General features: G+C 42.0%; 1 protein-coding gene across 6 annotated transcripts in view; it reads left to right on the forward strand.

Moving 5' to 3' along the window:
* Positions 1 to 19,259, forward strand: part of LOC126188877 (CAP-Gly domain-containing linker protein 1) — a 550,749-nt gene that overhangs the window by 390,760 nt on the left and 140,730 nt on the right. For 2 of the 6 annotated variants that reach the window (XM_049930569.1, XM_049930584.1), the window contains exon 1: positions 5,930 to 6,066. The exons of the other annotated variants lie outside the window; for them this stretch is intronic. In XM_049930569.1, the coding sequence (XP_049786526.1) occupies positions 6,048 to 6,066 (19 nt within the window). In that variant the 5' untranslated portion in view covers positions 5,930 to 6,047. Of the gene's footprint in view, positions 1 to 5,929; positions 6,067 to 19,259 lie in introns of those variants that run through there. 6 annotated transcript variants of the gene reach the window in all.

Raw genomic sequence — 19,259 nt, forward strand, 5'->3', positions numbered from 1 at the left:
TTGTATGGAGTGTAGCCATGTATGGAAGTGAAACATGGACGATAAATAGTTTGGGCAAGAAGAGAATAGAAGCTTTCGAGATGTGGTGCTACAGAAGAATGCTGAATATTAGATTGGTAGATCACATAACTAATGAGGAAGTATTGAATAGGATTGGGGAGAAGAGGAGTTTGTGGCACAACTTGACTAGAAGAAGAGACCGGTTGGTAGGACATGTTCTGAGGCATCAAGGGATCACAAATTTAGCATTGGAGAGCAGCGTGGAGGGTAAAAATCGTAGAGGTAGACCAAGAGATGAATACACTAAGCAGATTCAGAAGTATGTAGGTTGCAGTAGGTACTGGGAGATGAAGATTTTGCACAGGATAGAGTAGCGTGGAGAGCTCCATCAAACCAGTCTCAGGACTGAATACCACAACAACAACAACAACATCTTTGTGAATCACCCTGTATAAAAGGCAATGTCGCGACTGACTCGACTCACCACAGCCCAAACCACTAAGGACAGAAACTTGAAATTTACGGACGGTATTGATCTTATACCATAGGCGTCGTTTAAGGAGGATTTTTCTCGAAATTCCACCGCTAATGGGGTGAAATATGGGATGAAAGGTTTTTTAGAAAATATGTCGCTATTAAGGCAATTTTGAAGCTAGATGTACAAAAATTATTTGGTTTCTCGGACAGAAATGAAGATTGTGTGGTTCACCATTTTTGGAAATTTAACCTCTATGCGGGTGAAATATTGGGTCAAAGTCTTTTTATTTTCTTTTATTTTATTAACGTACTACAGCATTTTTAAGCTGCATCTGCGAAAATTGCTATTTGACTTCTCGGTTAGAAATAAAAACTGCGTGTTTTACTGTTTTTGGAAATTTAGGCCCTATGGGGGTGAAATAAGGGATGAAAACTTTCAAGAAAATATTTCTTTATATAAAAAAATTCTTTAAACTGAATATATGAAGCTTGTTATTTTACGTCTCGGTTACATGTAAAGGAATATGTGTTAGCGGACGAAAGTTTCTATGGAAATATCAGCACAAGAACGCAGAAGGAATGATTAACGAAAACCTTGATTCCAGCTACCAGAATAGCTTATTGGTCAGGTGCGCATTCGAAAAACACGATGATTCTGTGGCTTTAATTGGCGTGAAAAGTTAAAAAGCTTGTGAAATTTGTGAACAACATAAAGATTCGATTAAGAGGAAAAAAAAAAAAAATCTGTGCAGACCGTACAGTCTACGTGAGCGAAGCAGCGGGCGTTAAGCTACTACTACTACTACGACCACTAATAATAATAATAATAATAATAATAATAATAATAGCTGAAGATGTTATTCACTCCCCTAATATAAAGCGTGTGGTTATTCCAGAATCGGGTTCCTGCTACTGAGAAGGACTTCGAGAAGGTGGCTGAACGATAGATTGGCACAGAAAGGATACTGCTCTAACGGGAACGTGTGTTCCTGCCATGTTGTTCAGTCAAGTGCGTTAAGGTTGAGGGGATATATGGGGGCAGTGTACTTTGGTAAGGCAGTAGAGAAGACAGAGTATGGAAATCTATGCGCTTGTCTGCACGCAGCCAGGATAGCTGTGTGAAATGAAATCACAGAGTGGAACACTACAGATAAAACGAACACAGGCATTCATAACCTGCTCCAGCCGCCACTAACGTTCGTGAGAGAGACCTTCAAGGATAACGTTGCTGTAATCCATAATTGAAAGTATAAGTGTTTTGTACAAGTTTCTTTTTCAGGTCAAGAAATTTTCTATTCTCGGCACACTCTTGACACTGTGGATCTCGAAATGTTGTATTCCCTAACTATTCCCGAAATGGAATGTCCCATGCAAGTCCAACTATTGTTCCGCGTACAAAGTCTGTTAGTTCCCGTCGTGCGACCAAAACCACGTCGGAAACCGTTTTACATAAATCACGTGAGTACCAGTGACGGCTGCGCCAATACACCGCCCTGTTATACCGTTTGTACGCGATATTATCGCCATTTGCGTATGTGGATATCGTTATCCCACGATTTTCGTCACCTCAATGTATATAGAATGTACTTGCTTTGTGCGTACGCTGAATGATAATCATTTGCTGGAAAAAAGCGCAGGTCATTCTCGTTTCCAAGTTAGAAGTATCGACGTAAAGACGCACAAAACTATAGACTTACATGTCTTACGTCGGTCTGTTGTAGAATTCTGGAACGTACTTCACGCTCGCGTATTACATTTCTCGAGATGGAAAATCTCCTCCGTAGGACCTAACATGGGTTCCGAAATAAACGATTATGTGAAATTCAGCTTGCTGTGTTCTTCCAGGTTACACAGAAATCGGCAAACACATCACGTCATTCTTAATTGAGACATATATTCAGATATAAAGGCTACTCCGGCGTACCCAAGGCACTGTTATTAGTCGATTGCTAATCACAGTACATATAAATGAACTAGTAGATAACGTCGTAAGTACCATAAGACTTTTCGCGGATGGTGCTGTTGTACACAGAAAAGTCACAATGCTAGAAGAACGTAGCAAGAACTGCAGACGATCGACGCTTGGTGCAAGGACTGAAAGATGAGCCTCAGCATAAGCAGATGTAACATGTTGCGCATAAATACACAGCAAGACCCTTTGCTGTAGGATTACACAATTGTAGCACAATCACTGGAAGCAGTCACAGCCATGAAATCTCCAGGAGCACGCGCACGGAACTATTTAAAGTGTAACGACCCCACAATTCATTGGACTGAGCCTTAGGATGTGTAGTCCACCCGCAAAGGAGGTAGCTTACAATATCGTCGTTCGACCAATAATTGAATATTGCTCGTCAGTCCGCGGCTTGTGCCAGATCAGATTGATAGGGAGAATTGAGAACGTCCAAAGAGGACAACTGCGTTTGGTTACTAGCACGAAAACGTCTAGAAAATTCACAGCCACCTCCGGTGGCAGACACTGTAAGACTGGTGTTCTGTACCACGGTGTGGTTTGCTGTTAAAATTTCGAGTAAGTACTTTCCTAGAAGAGCCAAAAATGCATTGGCTCCTCGTACGTATATCTCGAGAAAAGACCATAAACGAATTCTACCTCACCCGGAGTCTTACCAGCAATCGTTCTTCCTGGCGCCATCGCTGCTGAATTGAAAAGGGGCGAAGTGAGAGTACCATCCGCCACACACACACACACACACACACACACACACACACTAATGTGACTTGCGGAATATAGACTTAGAGTGTAATTGATTTTGATTAGGGTTTTTCGTAGTTTCCTTAATGATCTGTCGTGAACACGGAGATGGTCCATTGGACACAGTAAGATCGGTTCTGCCAATTTTTATCACAGGTCAGCTGTCCATTTGAGGATGACGCTGCTAACGGCGCGAATAAGAACACAAGTGGCAGCTTGTCACTAGTTTCGGAAAAAGATTTCGACATCCCGTTTCGCCTCCGTAATTTCTTTTAACCACTCTGAACCAATGCCGTGGTTCTTCCCCTGGAAAGTTCACAGTTACACTCCATCCTCCTTTTCCTACAAATTTGTACATATGATTTTGTGATCAACAGCTCACGTATTACTTACGGAATAATAATTGTAATAGCTTCCTTATGTGCAGAGGCGTTTTACCACTGTGTGATTAAATATCATCATACAAAGGGTTCGGAGGCAATAGAGCTTCACTTAAATGGTTCAAATGGCTCTGAGCACTATGGGACTTAACTTCTGAGGTCATCAGTCCCCTAGAACTTAGAACTACTTAAACCTAACTAACCTAAGGACATCACACACATCCATGCCCGAGGCAGGATTCGAAACTGCGACCGTAGCAGCAGCGTGGTTCCGGACCGAAGCCCCTAGAACCGCTCGGCCACAGCGGCCGGAAATGCTGTGGCATTTCGTTCCGTAACAGTTAGGACTTTTTTAAATTTTAGCGCAGAAGCCTATTGAATTCGTTTTTCTGACGTGACTTACAAAACTGGGGGAATATCAATGAGGATGAGTGTTATAGAAACCCTGAGAAGTCTAAACTGAACGACCATAGCGTACGTTATGAAAATCTCAAATTGTTTTTCGAACGAGATAATACATTAAAGTCACGCGACGCGCTCATGAGTGAAATATGTTCATCGGATCAGAAAATCGAAAACCGTGACGTAAGTTTTTACAAGCCAAAGTGAAATTACGATAGACTATGATCCTCCTAAAAAAATTGTAATTTTTTTCCTGCAGTCAGTACATTAAACTCAACCTCATTGATGTTCCCCTGTTTTTGTAAGTCACATCAGAAAAATGAATTCAATAGGCTTCTGCGCTAAAATTTAAAAAAATCCTAACAGTTACAGAACGAAATGCACAGCATTTCCGGCCGCTGTGGCCGAGCGGTTCTAGGCGCTTCGGTCCGGAACCACGCTGCTGCTACGGTCGCAGTTTCGAATCCTGCCTCGGGCATGGATGTGTGTGATGTCCTTAGGTTAGTTAGGTTTAAGTAGTTCTAAGTTCTAGGGGACTGATGACCTCAGAAGTTAAGTCCCATAGTGCTCAGAGCCATCTGAACCATTTCTTTGTAGCGCCTAGAACCGCTTGGCCACTCCGGCCGGCCCAGACGTATTACAGCATATGGCTTCTTGCTAGAGATGAACCTTTCTTTCTGTTTGTTTGGACCATTAATGTCAGAACCGTTATAACAGAAACGTGGAGGTAATGGACTTGTGCCACTGTTGAAATAAGCCCTTCATATACAGACAAACAATTGATTACAATTTCAGAAGAATTGGATGATTTATTCAAGAGAAAGAGCTTCACAAATCCAGCAAGTCAGTAACGCGTTAGTCCCCCACTGGCCCAAGCAATTATTCGGCTTGGCGCTGAATGACGCAGTTTTCGAGTCGTCCTGAGGGATATTGTGCCACATCCTATCCAACTGGAGCATCAGATCGTCAAAATCCCGAGACGGCTGTGTGGTCCTGCCCACACTGCTTCAAACGTTCTCAGTTGGGGAGAGATCCGGCAACCGTGCTGGTCAAGATAGGGTCTTGCAAGTATGAAAACAAACAGTATTCGAGCCCTGTGCGGGCGGTCATTATCTTGCTGAAACGTGAGCCCAGGATGGCTTGCTGTGAAATGTAACGAAACGGGGCATAGAATATCGTCGATGTATCGCTGTGCTGTAAGGGTACCGAGAATTACAACGGAAGAGGTCCTGCCATAGAATGAAATGGCAGCCCACGCAATCACTCTTGGATGTCAAATCATATGGTGGGCGACAGTCAGATTGGTAACCTACAGTTTTCCGGGGCGTCTCCAGACATGTCTTTGCTTGTAATCGGGGCTCAGTTCAAAGCGGGACTTATCACTGGAGACAATTCGACTCCGGTCAATGGGATTCCGGGCGGAAGACCTGTCTGAAGAAGTAGCTTGGTTGGTTGATTTGGGGGAAGGGACCAGACAACGATGTCATCGGTCTCATCAGATTAGGGAAGGGTGGGGAAGGAAGTCGGTCGTGCCCTTTCGAGGGAAACATCCCGGCATTTGTCTGAAGCTATTTAGGTAAATCACGGAAAACCTAAATCAGGACGGCTGTAGCCGGGTTGTTCAACCGTCGTCCTTCCGGATGCGAGCCCAGTGTGCTAACCACTGCGCCACCTCGCTCGGTGTTTGAAGAAGTCTCGACAGCAGTGCGATGCAAACCCGGCTGTCGTTAACTATACGGTCTGAGAAATGAAAGTGATGATCTAAGGCGTCATCTCACTTCACAGTAGGACTCCTTCGGTTGTCATTTGTGGCATCCTTACAGCACAGCGATACGTCGACGACGCCCGTCGCGATGCGAGTGCTGACTGCGAGCGCGAAAGCGGCCGCCAGGGAAAGACGCCGGATGATGCAGGCGGCGGTGGTGGGGCAGGCTCCTCGCTGAGGTAATAGCGCGCGCACGCCGGCGCTCGCTGCACAACGGACGCAGCCGCCGTCGCCCTCGCTGTCGCCGCTGCCGCTGCCACCGCCACCGCCGCTGCCGCCTTCTTCCTTCGATACTGCATAGGCCGCAGACATGCCTGTTGCAAGCCAAGGTACGCCGCCGAGTCGTCAGCTGATCGCCTCAACGCCGACGGGAGTGACACTTTGTGAAGTCTTACTGTTGAAATATTGTTGGTAGCAACCATTGTTGTGATTCTTTGAATCTAGCGCCGGCCGGTGTGGCCGAGCGGTTCTAGGCGCTACAGTCTGGAACCGCGCGACCGCCACGGTCGCAGGTTCGAATCCTGCTTCGGGCATGAATGTGTGTGATGTCCTTAGGTTAGTTAGGTTTAAGTAGTTCTAAGTTCTAGGGGACTGATGACCGCAGAAGTTAAATCCCATAGTGCTGAGAGCCATTTGAACCATTTTGAATCTAGCATGTGGAACAGAGGAGACCCGTGCGGTAGGCGTTTCGTATCTCTACTCACATTTCTTTTGTCTATTGTATTATGGTATCTGCCACATTATTTGATCAGTATGTGGTTTACTTCTTTTCCTGAAATTTTTGCGTTTAGACATGACTCAACAGTAATCTCCGTAGCATTGAGTCATTCGGAAAATCACTCACTCATTGCTATACTATCGCTGTGATTGTGATCGATATTTATTAATTTTTACTTGTTATTTGTAAATTGGCTACAGGGAGCTACTTTGCTAAAAAGAAGGTGATTTACGGTTGATTGGACTTACGTATCGCCGAGGACGACAGATGTGTTTTAATGTCACAAGCTGCCCACAACGCGGTTTGTTTGAACATTGCAGTGCATTACTTGCAACGGTCCTATTGGAGATGGTACATATTCGACTTCCTCCGAACTTTAACCTGACATATAAAGCGATTATATCGGAACATAGCGTTTATGGTAGGCTCAAAACCGCTGACAACTTGGCTTTCTTACATTAACAAATCATTGCTGGCGGTGAAAGAAGCAAGTGAGAGGATGAGATACCATTCATAGTCATTTCTCCAACTTTATTAATCTTCCTTTTTTTTCACCGTATACACTCTGAAAAATAATCTAAAAATATTTCTGCTCATTCACAACACAGACGTGCAACATTCACATCGACAATTCAACCTGTGATTGTTCGTCAGTCTGCCAGAGCGCAAATCTGTTATGTGACGGTATCCAAACGTATTCCGGTATTTCACATCCTTTCCCGTATTATAATTGCGATTGTCTGCAAAAGACGTGTGCACATGTAAGACGTAAACCTGATGAGCACTTCTGCATTACCAGATCTCTCGAGGTTGTTAAACTACCATATTGAATGGAGTTCTACAAACTGCGAAATAGTTGCGAATAAAGACAGAGATCCAGGAAGTACAGAATTTGTTTCTTTAATTGCAGTCGAGGATCGCGAAAGATTGTCGCCAGACGATGGATTTTGGTCCATAAAGACCATCTTCACGTCTTTATGAAATAGAAGAAGCCTTATATTATACTAGTGTGGTTAAGCCAATGTGACATCCTCAAAAGATATAAACAAAATGATTAGAGTATCTGTACATCAGAAAGTCGAGTATTGTCGACAGACCACTTGCGTGCCATCGCCTACTGAAAATCTTGTTTTATGTTTTGAACTGTAGATGAAGTATTGCATCCGTCAATTTTGAGTGTACGTCCATAGTCAGGCGTTTTTATAAGATTTTTGCAGTACTGTCACTCAATACAGTAGGCCTATACGATATGATAGTTGATTTTTTTCCTCTTCTATTGCGTTTATGACTACCAATATTTTTTTTTAAAACTAGAATGCATTGTTAATAACGAATGTCCTAATATCTATAAATATACAATATTTGTTGCAGCAGCTCTAATCGCGGAAATAGCTACTGACTTGCTGAACATTTAATTTACGTATGAACTCTGCAAACCTGTGAAGTGCACAGCAGGCGGCACTTAGTATCGTACCACAAGTTTGGGTACGGAGCGCGGGCAGAATGACTGCTTAAATGCATTTGTGCGCGCTTCAAGTAAACGTCGAGGTCAGTAATGGGAGCAATACATTGGGTGTTGTGGTGTATTCCTAGAGTTCTCACTTACTGCTGGTCTTGAAACTTGTGAACTAGGCTTTTGCGGCATAGTTGGCGTATATGTTCAATCGTCTGCCTGTTCAGGTTCTTTCAGCTTCTCAGTGACGCTTTCCTATGTATCACACAAACTTGTGACCATACGTTTGTTGTTGTTGTTGTGGTCTTCAGTCCTGAGACTGGTTTGATGCAGCTGTCCATGCTACTCTATCCTGTGCAAGCTTCTTCATCTCCCAGTACCTACTGCAGCCTACATCCTTCTGAATCTGCTTAGTGTATTCATCTCTTGGTCTCCCTCTACGATTTTTACCCCCAAGTTGTGCCACAAACTCCTCTTCTCCCCAATCCTATTCAGTACCTCTTCATTAGTTATGTGATCTACCCATCTAATCTTCAGCATTCTTCTGTAGCACCACATTTCAAAAGTTTCTATTTTCTTCTTGTCTAAACTATTTATCGTCCATATTTCACTTCCATACATGGCTACACTCCATACAAATACTTTCAGAAACGACTTCCTGACACTTAAATCTATACTCAATGTTAACAAATTTCTGTTCTTCAGAAACGCTTTCCTTGCCATTGCCAGTCTACATTTTATATCCTCTCTACTTCGACCATCATCAGTTATTTTGTTCCCCAAATAGCAAAACTCCTTTACTACTTTAAGTGTCTCATTTCCTAATCTAATACCCTCAGCATCACCCGACTTAATTCGACTACATTCCATTATCCTTGTTTTGCTTTTGTTGATGTTCATCTTATATCCTCCTTGCAAGACACTGCCCATTCCGTTCAACTGCTCTTCCAAGTCCTTTGCTGTATCTGACAGAATTACAATGTCATCGGCGAACCTCAAAGTTTTTATTTCTTCTCCATGGATTTTAATACCTACTCCGAACTTTGCTTTTGTTTCCTTTACTGCTTTCTCAATATACAGATGAAATACGTTTGTTACCCTTCTTTAAATAGGGTCAATGTCTCGCTCTTAGTCTTGTTTTGTATGGGTCCCACACAGTAGAGCATTTCTTTAGAATGGCTCGCACGAGTGTTTTGTAAGCGATTGCATTTGTATACTGATAGCATTTGCCAGTATCCTACCAAAGTATCTAAGTCTGCCCCATGCTCTTCCTAAAACTGTGCTTACATGATCATTTCATTTCATAATTCATATCCTTAGAAGTTGTTAGACCCAAGCACTTATAATGAATGGACGGTGACGCATTGATATTGCAGTCATAGAACACAACACTTTTTTTGTTGAAGTTGTGTGCGTCAGCAAAATTACCACTACAGCTTACTCGTGTGTACAGTGCTGGAAGAAAGGGCCCGTTGTCGGCTCGTAGATAGCGGAGAGAATGACATCACGGCGTCGCGTGGCTTCCCCAGCACGGGACTGTCCGTGTGTCCCTGCTGGCCTTGGCGCACCCGGAAGAACGGCCTGCGATGCCTGTCTGACCTCTTCCGCCACTCTGGTTTATCCGCAGACCCGTTACCGGCTGGCTCGTTGCTCTGTTACTCTTCAGCGAGACAGCAACTCGAGGTACAAAGTCCAGGTCGGGCTGTGAAGAACTGCACCGTACTTACGTTTCGACGTGGTTCCCCTTAGGTCAGTGCACTTTGTTCAACGTTCAGCGTTCTCCACTAAGTATATTCCGTCCTTGATGCGCGAGGCAAAAGTAATCGCCATAGCTGTTAATACGTTTATTCCACTGTGAGACAAGACTGCCAATGCCTCCATGGAAAAATGTTTGTGGGCCCGCCCACATGTTGCCGGGGTTGTTTCGAGTACGCTGCAGAAGTTTCGCTGGGAAGCCCTTACACATCCTCCTACCAGTGGTGGTCAAACTTTTTTGCTTAAGAGCCAATGCTGACATTGTAGAGCGACAGCTTGGTCCGCATTGGAAGGGGGGGGGGGGGGGGGGGCGTTACATAGTCACTCAAAAAGAAATTCAGTTTTCACCAAGCCGTGGTTTCTGATAAAAGCTTACCACTTCCACATTTTGAGTCTACATATTACAAGGTGCCACACCGAATGTTTTGAAGTGTAAAAGAAAATAATGTATTGCCACTGCATGCTTTTTTCTGAAGGCTTGCATAGTGACCAGTTTTCCGTACCTAAGCGGGTACTGCGACCAGGATCCTATGTTTGTTTTCCTGATTCACGGAGATATTTTCAAGGCATCTTTACGCACTACTATCTGGAAGAACACCAAACGACTGCAGCAGACAGTTTTCAATCGGACTCTTGCATCAGGCCAAAATAACAGAACATAAGGCGATTTTAAGTAGTACAACTTAATTAATTCAAAAATGCCACAAAGGGGTAGAATGGCGGGTGATAGCTTTCGGTATAAAAGTGTTTAGAAGTCAATATTATCTGTTGTATTATGAGTGTCTTTTGGAAGCAATTCTTTCTGGGGTGAACACTCGGGCCACTTTTCCCGACGAGTAGTGTGCCCATTTCTCGCGATCGGACGCTATGCGGGCATTAGTGATCCACAGAAGAAAGTGTCAAACTGAAATAAATAACAAGCAACTACATTTGTACGCCAAAAGAAGTAGTAGTCTGACCACTTCTCGGCAGGCAGCACCGCCGTTTTGGGCAAAAAGTATGCAATGGCCACTTTTCCCGTCCTGGCCACTTTCTCACACCTTCGCCTACGGACTTTCTATTAATTGGTAACCTACATAAATTAGCATGTTGTACTAATTAATAACAGCAATTGGAGAATGAGACCCGAATCACAGATCTTTACTTAATGTCTTGAACACATTTTTCTTTAACCCATTGCATCGTATTGCAACAGCCTCAGTTTGATTTCGCATCACGTGCTACGAAAATTTACCACTTTTGAAGATGACCTTCTCTATAATGTGCATCCATGTTGCTTCCGTTTCCCATTTATGCCATAGCAACCGATCGATGCCAGCTGCACACGCTCGTGAGTTGTCAGCATTGGACGACAGACAATAAAATATCCCCCTCTCACTTCTATTAAACCGCAGTGGCCGCGCTACATACCGCCCTGCCCCTGACGTAACCGGAAAACTGTAATTAGCTGACGGCCGAATACACCAACGCCAGTTAAAATTAAGCAAATTTCAAAATATTTGCGTCTCCATAAGTATTTTTGTTCGTTACTCAACAAGAAACATACAGTCTTAAGAAGCTCTTAACGTTAGTTGACGTTTTTGCTCTCTGCTGTTAGTTGCTAGGAGCGTGTTATTATAAAAAAAGGGCTGAGAACCGTGGGCTGCACTAACTCTACATTCGGGCCGCAGTTTGATGACGACTGCTCCATAAAGTCCCTACCTCTCCCATGCAATTGCCATAGTTTTGGAGCCCTAAAGAAGGACATTCCTGGCCGTCGATCTGCTTCGGACGAAGAGATGCACGCCTGGGTACAGTCATGGTTCCGAAGCCAACTGCAAATATTTTCCGATGAAGCCGTTGACCGTCTTGTCTCTCAGTGTTATAAATGTATTAACAGTAATGGCGATTACTTTTGAAATAATAAACAGTTTACTTACTTTTTTCCGTATTTCTCACTTTCATTTAACTACCTCTCAGAGGTATGTAAAATGTGCATCTACTACTGCCATAATGTATTCATTAGACTCCTAAAGTTTTCCAACCACGACTTTTTTTTATGTACGAGTATGCGGAAGGTAGAGCATGATAAACCTGGTGAATATTTTTTATTCACTGATTTAGTTACTGAAAGCTGGCTGAAACCGGAGGTGAGTTCAGCCGAAATTTTTACAGAGGGACCTTGAGGTGTTTGGAAAAGATGGATTAAATACACTTATTGGTGGAGTATTTTTTGCTGCTAGAAGCCGTATATCGTGTAGTGAAATTGAAGCGAGCTAGTGTGTGTAGAGGTTGTACTTGACCACCGGGATAAACTAATAATTGGTTTCTTTTACTGACCCCCGACTCATACAATACAGTTGCTGAATAGTCCAAAGAAAACGTGAGTCTCGTTTCAAGTAGGTACCGCGCTCATACAATTACAGGGGGTGGTGATTTCAGTCTACCCTCGATATGTTAGCGAAAATATATGTTTAAATTCGGTGGTAGGCGTAAAACATCGTCCGAAATCGTACTAAATTCTTTCTCCGAAGATTGTTTTTAGCAATTAGTTCAGGAAGCCACTCGAAGTGTAAATACTTGCGGAAACATACTTGACCTCGTAGCGATAAATAATCCTGAGCAGGTAGGGAGCATCTTGGCGGATACAGAGATTAGTGGCCGCAAGATCACGATCTACTGAATACCGGTACCAAAAATAAAGGCAAAAAATATATATTTAAAAAAGCAGATAAAACTTCTTGTGAGTCTTCCTAAGGAACAGTCTCCACTCCTTCCAAATTAAATATGTAAGCGTAGACCAGCTTGTGGCTTAGATTCAAAGAAAATGTATCGACGACATTTGAGAAATTTATACCAAATAAATTAATAAGAGTTGGTACTGATCCCACATAGTACGCAAAACAGCCGAGAACACTGTTGCAGAAGCAACGAAAAAAAAATGCCAAATTCAAAATAATGCAAAATAATGCAAAATCTGCAAAACTGACGATATTCTACCGAAGCTCGAAACTTAGCGCAAACTTCAACGCGAGGTTCTTTTGACAGTTTGTGCAAATAAAATCTTTCTCGAAATCTGGGAGAAAACCCAAAGAGATTCTGGTCTATGTAAAGTGCATCAGCGGCAAGACACAATCAAAACCTTCACTGCACGATAGCAATGGTAATGTTATCGATGACATTGTTACTGAAGCGTACTTATAAACATGGTTTTACGAAATTCCCTCGCCAAAGAAGACGAAGTAAATATTCCAGGATTCGAATCAAGAACACCTGCCAACATGAGCAACTTGAAAGCAGATATCCTCGGTATAGCGAAGGATCTTAAAGCACTTAATAAAGGCAAATCTTCCGGTCCAGATGGCATATCCATAATGTTCCTTTCAAAGTATGCTGAGACAACAGCTCCATATTTGGCAGTCATATACAGCCACTCCCTCGACGGAAGATCCGTATCTAAGAGTGGAAAGTTGCACAGGTCAACTAATATTCAAGTAAGGAAGTAGTAGTAATCCGCTGAATTTCAAACCCATATCACTGACGTCGATTTGCAGTAGGATTTTGGGACATATACTATGTTCGAACTTTATGAAAGACCTCGAAGAAAAGACTGTATTGACGTATAGTTAGCACGGGTTCAGAAAATATCGTTCTTGTGAAAAACAACTATTAATAGCTCTTTATTCACACAAAGTATTGAGTCCTGTCGACGGGGTATCTGAAATTGATTTCACATTTCTAGATTTCCAGAAGGCTTTTGACACCGTTCCTCACAAGTGATTTCTAATGAAATTGCGTGCCTATGGAGAATCGTGCCAGTTGTGTGACTAAATTCGTTATTTTCTGTCAGAGGGGTCACAGTTCGTAGCAACTGACAGGAAGTCATAGAGTGAAACAGATCTAATATTTGGCGTTCCCCAAGGAAGTGTTATAGGCCCTCTGCTGTTCCTAAAAAACGAATTACTAGACAATCTAAGGAGCCCTCTTAGATTGTTCGCAGATGATACTGACATTTGCCGTGTAGTAAAATCATTAGAAGATTAAAACCAAATGGAAAATGATTGGCCGGCCGAGGTGGCCGAGCGGTTATAGGCGCTACAGTCTGGAACCGCGCGGCCGCTACGATCGCAGGTTCGAATCCTGCCTCGGGCATGGATGTGTATGATGTCCTTAGGTTAGTTAGGTTTAAGTAGTTCTAAGTTCTAGGGGACTGATGACCTCAGAAGTTAAATCCCATAGTGCTGAGAGCCATTTGAACCATTTGGAAAATGATTTCGACAAGGTATCCATATGGTGCGAGAAGTGACAATGGACTCTAAATAATGAAAAGTGTTAAGTCTCAATATGAGTACTAAATGGAATCCGTTAAATTTCTGTTACACGATAAATCACACAAATCTATAGGCTGTAAATTCCTCTAAATACCTAGGGAGCACAATTACAAACATCTTAAATTGGAACGATGATATAGGAAATTTTATGGGGAAGGGGAATCAAAGACTGCATTTTATTGACAGAACACTTAGAAGATGCAAGAGGTCTGCTAAGGAGACGGCCTACACTATACTTGTCCGTCCTCTTCTGAGTATTGTTGCGCAGTATGGGATCTGTGGCTCAGAGCACTATGGGACTTAAAATCTATGGTCATCAGTCCCCTAGAACTTAGAACTACTTAAACCTAACTAACCTAAGGACAGCACACAACACCCAGTCATCACGATGGGATCTGTATCAGATAGGATTGACGGAGAACATCGAAAAAGTTCAAGAACGGCAGCTCCTTTTTTTTTTTTTTCTATCGCGAAATGGGGAAAGACTGTCGTGGATGTGATAAGAGAGTAGGGGTGGGGGAAGTTTTTATCACCGACCTTCTCCTCCGAATGCGAAAATAGTTTGTTGATGGCAACCTACATAGTGAGAAATAATCATCGTAATAAAATAAGAGATATCAGAGCTCGCAAGGAGAGATTTAAGTGTTGTTTTTTTACCGCGCGCTGTTCGGAGTGGAGCGGTAGGAAATAATCTAAATGTGGTTCGACGAATCTTGTGCGAGGCACTTAATGTGAATTCACAATTCAAGCATCTTTTCACGTATTTCTTTTTCATCCATGTGCCCAGAAGACCTGTGTAGTATTCGTCGCATGTTAGACAACCCTTTGAAAGCTAATAAATGAGGAGAATCTCTTTTGTATCACACAAAACGGGCCGGAACATTTCCGGCAGATGAAGTATGATTTCCACTTTATAGGCCCGTGAACCAAAGATCACCACCCAGTGCTTCGTTCTCGGCATGAATTGTTTGATACACATTTTAAAACGGTCCAAACGTTTCTCAGCAAAGTCCGTTTTTACGTTTGCTTTCAATCAGCGTTCATTATGTTCATGGCGTCAGATCGTTCATACATCTTTAATCACTAATAGTCCGATATCATACCGTGTGCTAATCTTTAGCAGCAGTTTTAATACCACGTTGGTTATCAGATGGATAATTATGATCACGATGAATCTCAGGCGCTCTTTTCCTAATAGTGAAAATCAAAGGAATCGTTTACTTGTAAATCGAATTAACTTTGGATAAGATTCCGTAGGCGGCAACATACCCCAAACAAAGAATTTTATGGTGGCTCAATGTTCCAGTTTACCAATTTGAATGAAACACACACATCACGTTTACCTTACAATGCCACATGAACAGAATTTAGCGCAATCAAGCTGATACCTGACTTTCGTTATAGCGTAGCATACAATGCGGTGATAAAACTCGTGCGATACATCTAGGATGGTGGGAGCTGATCGTGGTGGAAGGTTAATGTCTGAAATTTGGTGATCTCACGCTAAAGCAATCACAGCGCTGGAAAACCGTTTGTTGCGATGCTTTAAATACATGGAATTTCGGCCCTGCTGCTGGATTTAGTTAATTTCTTCCATTACTATCTCGGTTACGAAATTTAAAACCAAGTTTCTACAGAGTAAAGCTGTCATCATCCCGTAGGTTGGTACGTATACAGAGTGCTTTTTTTACAGGTGGAATGCCGTATCCAGTGAAACAGAATTGTCACTGCGTTCGATATAAGCCTTTTTATTGTTTCGTAAGCGAGAAAACGCATACTTCCCACTTTTAAAAGTTAACAGTCTGAGTCGTAAGAAGTGTCACTGTTTTGAAGGCCTCCTTAAAACAAAATGATCCTCTTTCACAGAAGCTAGCTGAACTGCAACCTTCATCGAAGAGCGGAAAATGACTTTTATGTTTTTGTTTAAGGATTCTGTCTGATTTCAAGGAAAACTTGGAAATTCGCAATTTGCGCTATCGAAACGAGAATATTATGATATAACATAAAATATACTGCGCAGCCTGTGCTCTAACTAGAGAGCTATTTTCAAACCAAATGTGGTTTTGAAGCTATATCAATGTAGGGTTCAAGATTTCGAGAAAATATATGTGGAAGTAATAACAGGCAAAGAAGTATGTATTTTTCTGTACATTTATAAGCAGGAATAATTTTAATGACCAAGGTGTTGAAACAAAATATATTTTGGAAGCGGGATTATGCTTTTTTATGTACGTTATTACATCATTCGGTGGCTTGCAACGACATGAGTACGCATGTATAATGCAGGTCACTGTTCGTAATCAAGCACTCTTCTCAAATAGGCCGCTTGCGCGTGAAACATTATAAATTTCACGCCGAAGTATGCCGAAACAGGGTACATGTGTACTCATGTTGTTGCAAGCCACTGAATGATGTAATAACATACACAAAAAAGCATAATCCCGCTTACAAAGTATATTTTGTTTCAACACCTTGGTCATTAAAATTATTCCTGCTTTAAATGTACAGAAAAATACTTACTTCTTTGCCTGTTATTACTTCCCACATATATTTTCTCGGTGGAACAATAAAGTATGTATTCTCGTATACTGAAAATCGCAGTTTGTTGTCTAGAATAATTTTTTAATTACTAAAGATGTTCACTGAACGTCCATCAATAGGCTACTGAATGGAAGAAAGTGTAATCATTAGAATTTGGGCGGCAGAGTTTCGAGGGGTGTCGCTCCATATCTGATCACCAAAATCCTGCGCTAATTTCTAAATCCCTCCTGTGTGTCATTGTGTGAAGGGGTGCAACATTGTTTATAATGTCCTGTGAGTGGAATAAGTACGTGCAGCTCGGGGGTTCTTTTCAGGTATTCATTCACAATGGCAAACATATAGAGTCACCAGTTGGAAAAAATTTAAAGTACGACCTAAAAGACATGAGAAATATTTAATACAAGCAGACATTTTGCAGGTGAAGAATTTACACCATTTTTATATAAATTCAATGAAAGTAACAAAAATCAGTTAACACATTTTAAGTATAGTATTAAATTTATATACTGTAGTATAAAACTGCTGGACATTTTGCGAAATTTAAAAATGCTCGCCGGGCACAATCAAAACACGAAGAAAAAGTACATGCCCTTCTGACTGACGGATTGTAAGCCTAAGACAATAGAAGAAACAGATTTGATGCTTGATTAACTAGTAGAACAAAGGCAGTGGAACACCTTGTGCGGGTAACAATGCGGGACTCCCATTTTGAGACCAACGCTCATTGATAAACGTGGCGCAGTAAGCAGTGAGATTTTACCAAATAAATAAAAATAGTTACAAAAAAATTCAAACGCTAGTAGTCGGCATCAAAATACGTAGTTTCTTATTGACGTTCAGCGTAATTAAATAATAGGCAGGTTCTAAATACTTACATGGAAGACAACTCTACAACTTTCTGCAATGTAGCGTTTGGTCGTTTGTGAAGTATGAATGTAGATATAGATTTAGGCCTAGCAAAGAACACTAGGCATGTTTTCTATTCTCTTGAAATATTTGTCCACCAGTATCGGCAGCTTTACTGTCCGATAGGGAAAATTACTAGAGACTACACCGCAAACAACATGCAACTCGTTGCTGAAATTCAATTCGCTGTCTTGCAAAACAGACGTACGTACCTAATATGAAAAGAACTGCCGGCCGCGGTGGTCTAGCGGTTCTGGCGCTGCAGTCCGGAACCGCGGGACTGCTACGGTCGCAGGTTCGAATCCTGCCTCGGGCGTGGGTGTGTGTGATGTCCTTAGGTTAGTTAGGTTTAAGTAGTTCTAAGTTCTAGGGGACTTATGACCTAAGATGTTGAGTCCCATAGTGCTCAGAGCCGTTTGAGCTACGGTCGCAGGTTCGAATCCTGCCTCGGGCATGGATGTGTGTGATGTCCTTAGGTTAGTTAGGTTTAAGTAGTTCTAAGTTCTAGGGGCTGGTGACATCAGATGTTGAGTTCCATAGTGCTCAGAGCCATTTGAACCATTTTTTTGAAAAGAACTATTGATACACACACACCCTTCCCGGCGGGGTCAGGGATTTTCTCTGCCTCGTGATGACTGGGTGTTGTGTGATGTCCTTAGGTGAGTTAGGTTTAAGTAGTTCTAAGTTCTAGGGGACTGATGGCCATACTAGATGTTAAGTCCCATAGTGCTGAGAGCCATTTGAACACTCACACCTCAGGCGTAGCAGCGTCCGGAAGTCACAAAAAAATTCTAGTTTCTTTGATTTTCGAGATGGTCTGCAAGTTCCTTAGGCTGTAATTTACTTTCATTGATGATGAAACTGGTGGAGTTTGAAAGATAGCTATCGGGCAAGTAAATATTTCAGAAACGAAATAATCATGGATTGCCATTTCTTCTAGAATTATCAATACTACACCACAATCGTGGCGTCTATGAACTGCTACTATGAATAGGGAAATAAACATTAACTCATGTCTTTTAAAGCTATCTTCATTAAAATACGGAAGTTAAAAAAAGCTCAATGTCCTTAGCCAAATTGTCCTACCTCTAAACACATCACTGAGAACAGACACATGTCAAAAAAATAAAGCTTTCCGAGTACAATCCTCAATAAAGACGCAGTCTGAGATGCTATACGCTGTTCGTGTTCACGACCTTTTCGACTGAACAATTCGGATTTGTCGTCATGAGTCATTCACGTTCACCTTTCAAGATCCGCTTTTGCGACCTTCGTAGCTTCGCGGGAGAGCAACGGCAGAGGGGAGGAGGTCGGCGCGTCTTGACCTACTGAAAGATCATAGGCAGTATAATAGTAACACAGACCATGAGCTGGAAGAACTTAGGTTGTACGACTGCCCACTAGCTTTGAGCTCCAAAATACATACCTGGCCTTGCCGTGGATTAAAGTGGAGAAAAATAGTGTTGGAGTTAACTGCCATACATGTGTCATTGTGCAGTATGTCAATTTGGAATTGGCATAGGATTCACAAAATGATGCTTACAGTTATGTTTCACTCAGGTGTTTAAACATACAGTTGATTTGTGTAGATTACTTTTATTTACTGTCATTAACCGTATTAACAAACAATTAGCCTGTGTGGAAATACATCATTTGTAATAATATCACCATATTATAATGTCTAATAAAATCTCATTTCATCTGTTTATCATGTATAAATTACTGTTTAGGAACACAAGTCCTTAGTTAAACATAATTTTACCTACATTACAAAGATATGGGGTGGAGGAACTTGAAAAATTCTTTCAGCTTTGAGTGAGGGGGTAAAGGGCACTGAAA

Source organism: Schistocerca cancellata, chromosome 1 (genome assembly GCF_023864275.1).
Source record: "Schistocerca cancellata isolate TAMUIC-IGC-003103 chromosome 1, iqSchCanc2.1, whole genome shotgun sequence".
NCBI classification, from domain to species: Eukaryota; Metazoa; Arthropoda; class Insecta; order Orthoptera; family Acrididae; genus Schistocerca; species Schistocerca cancellata.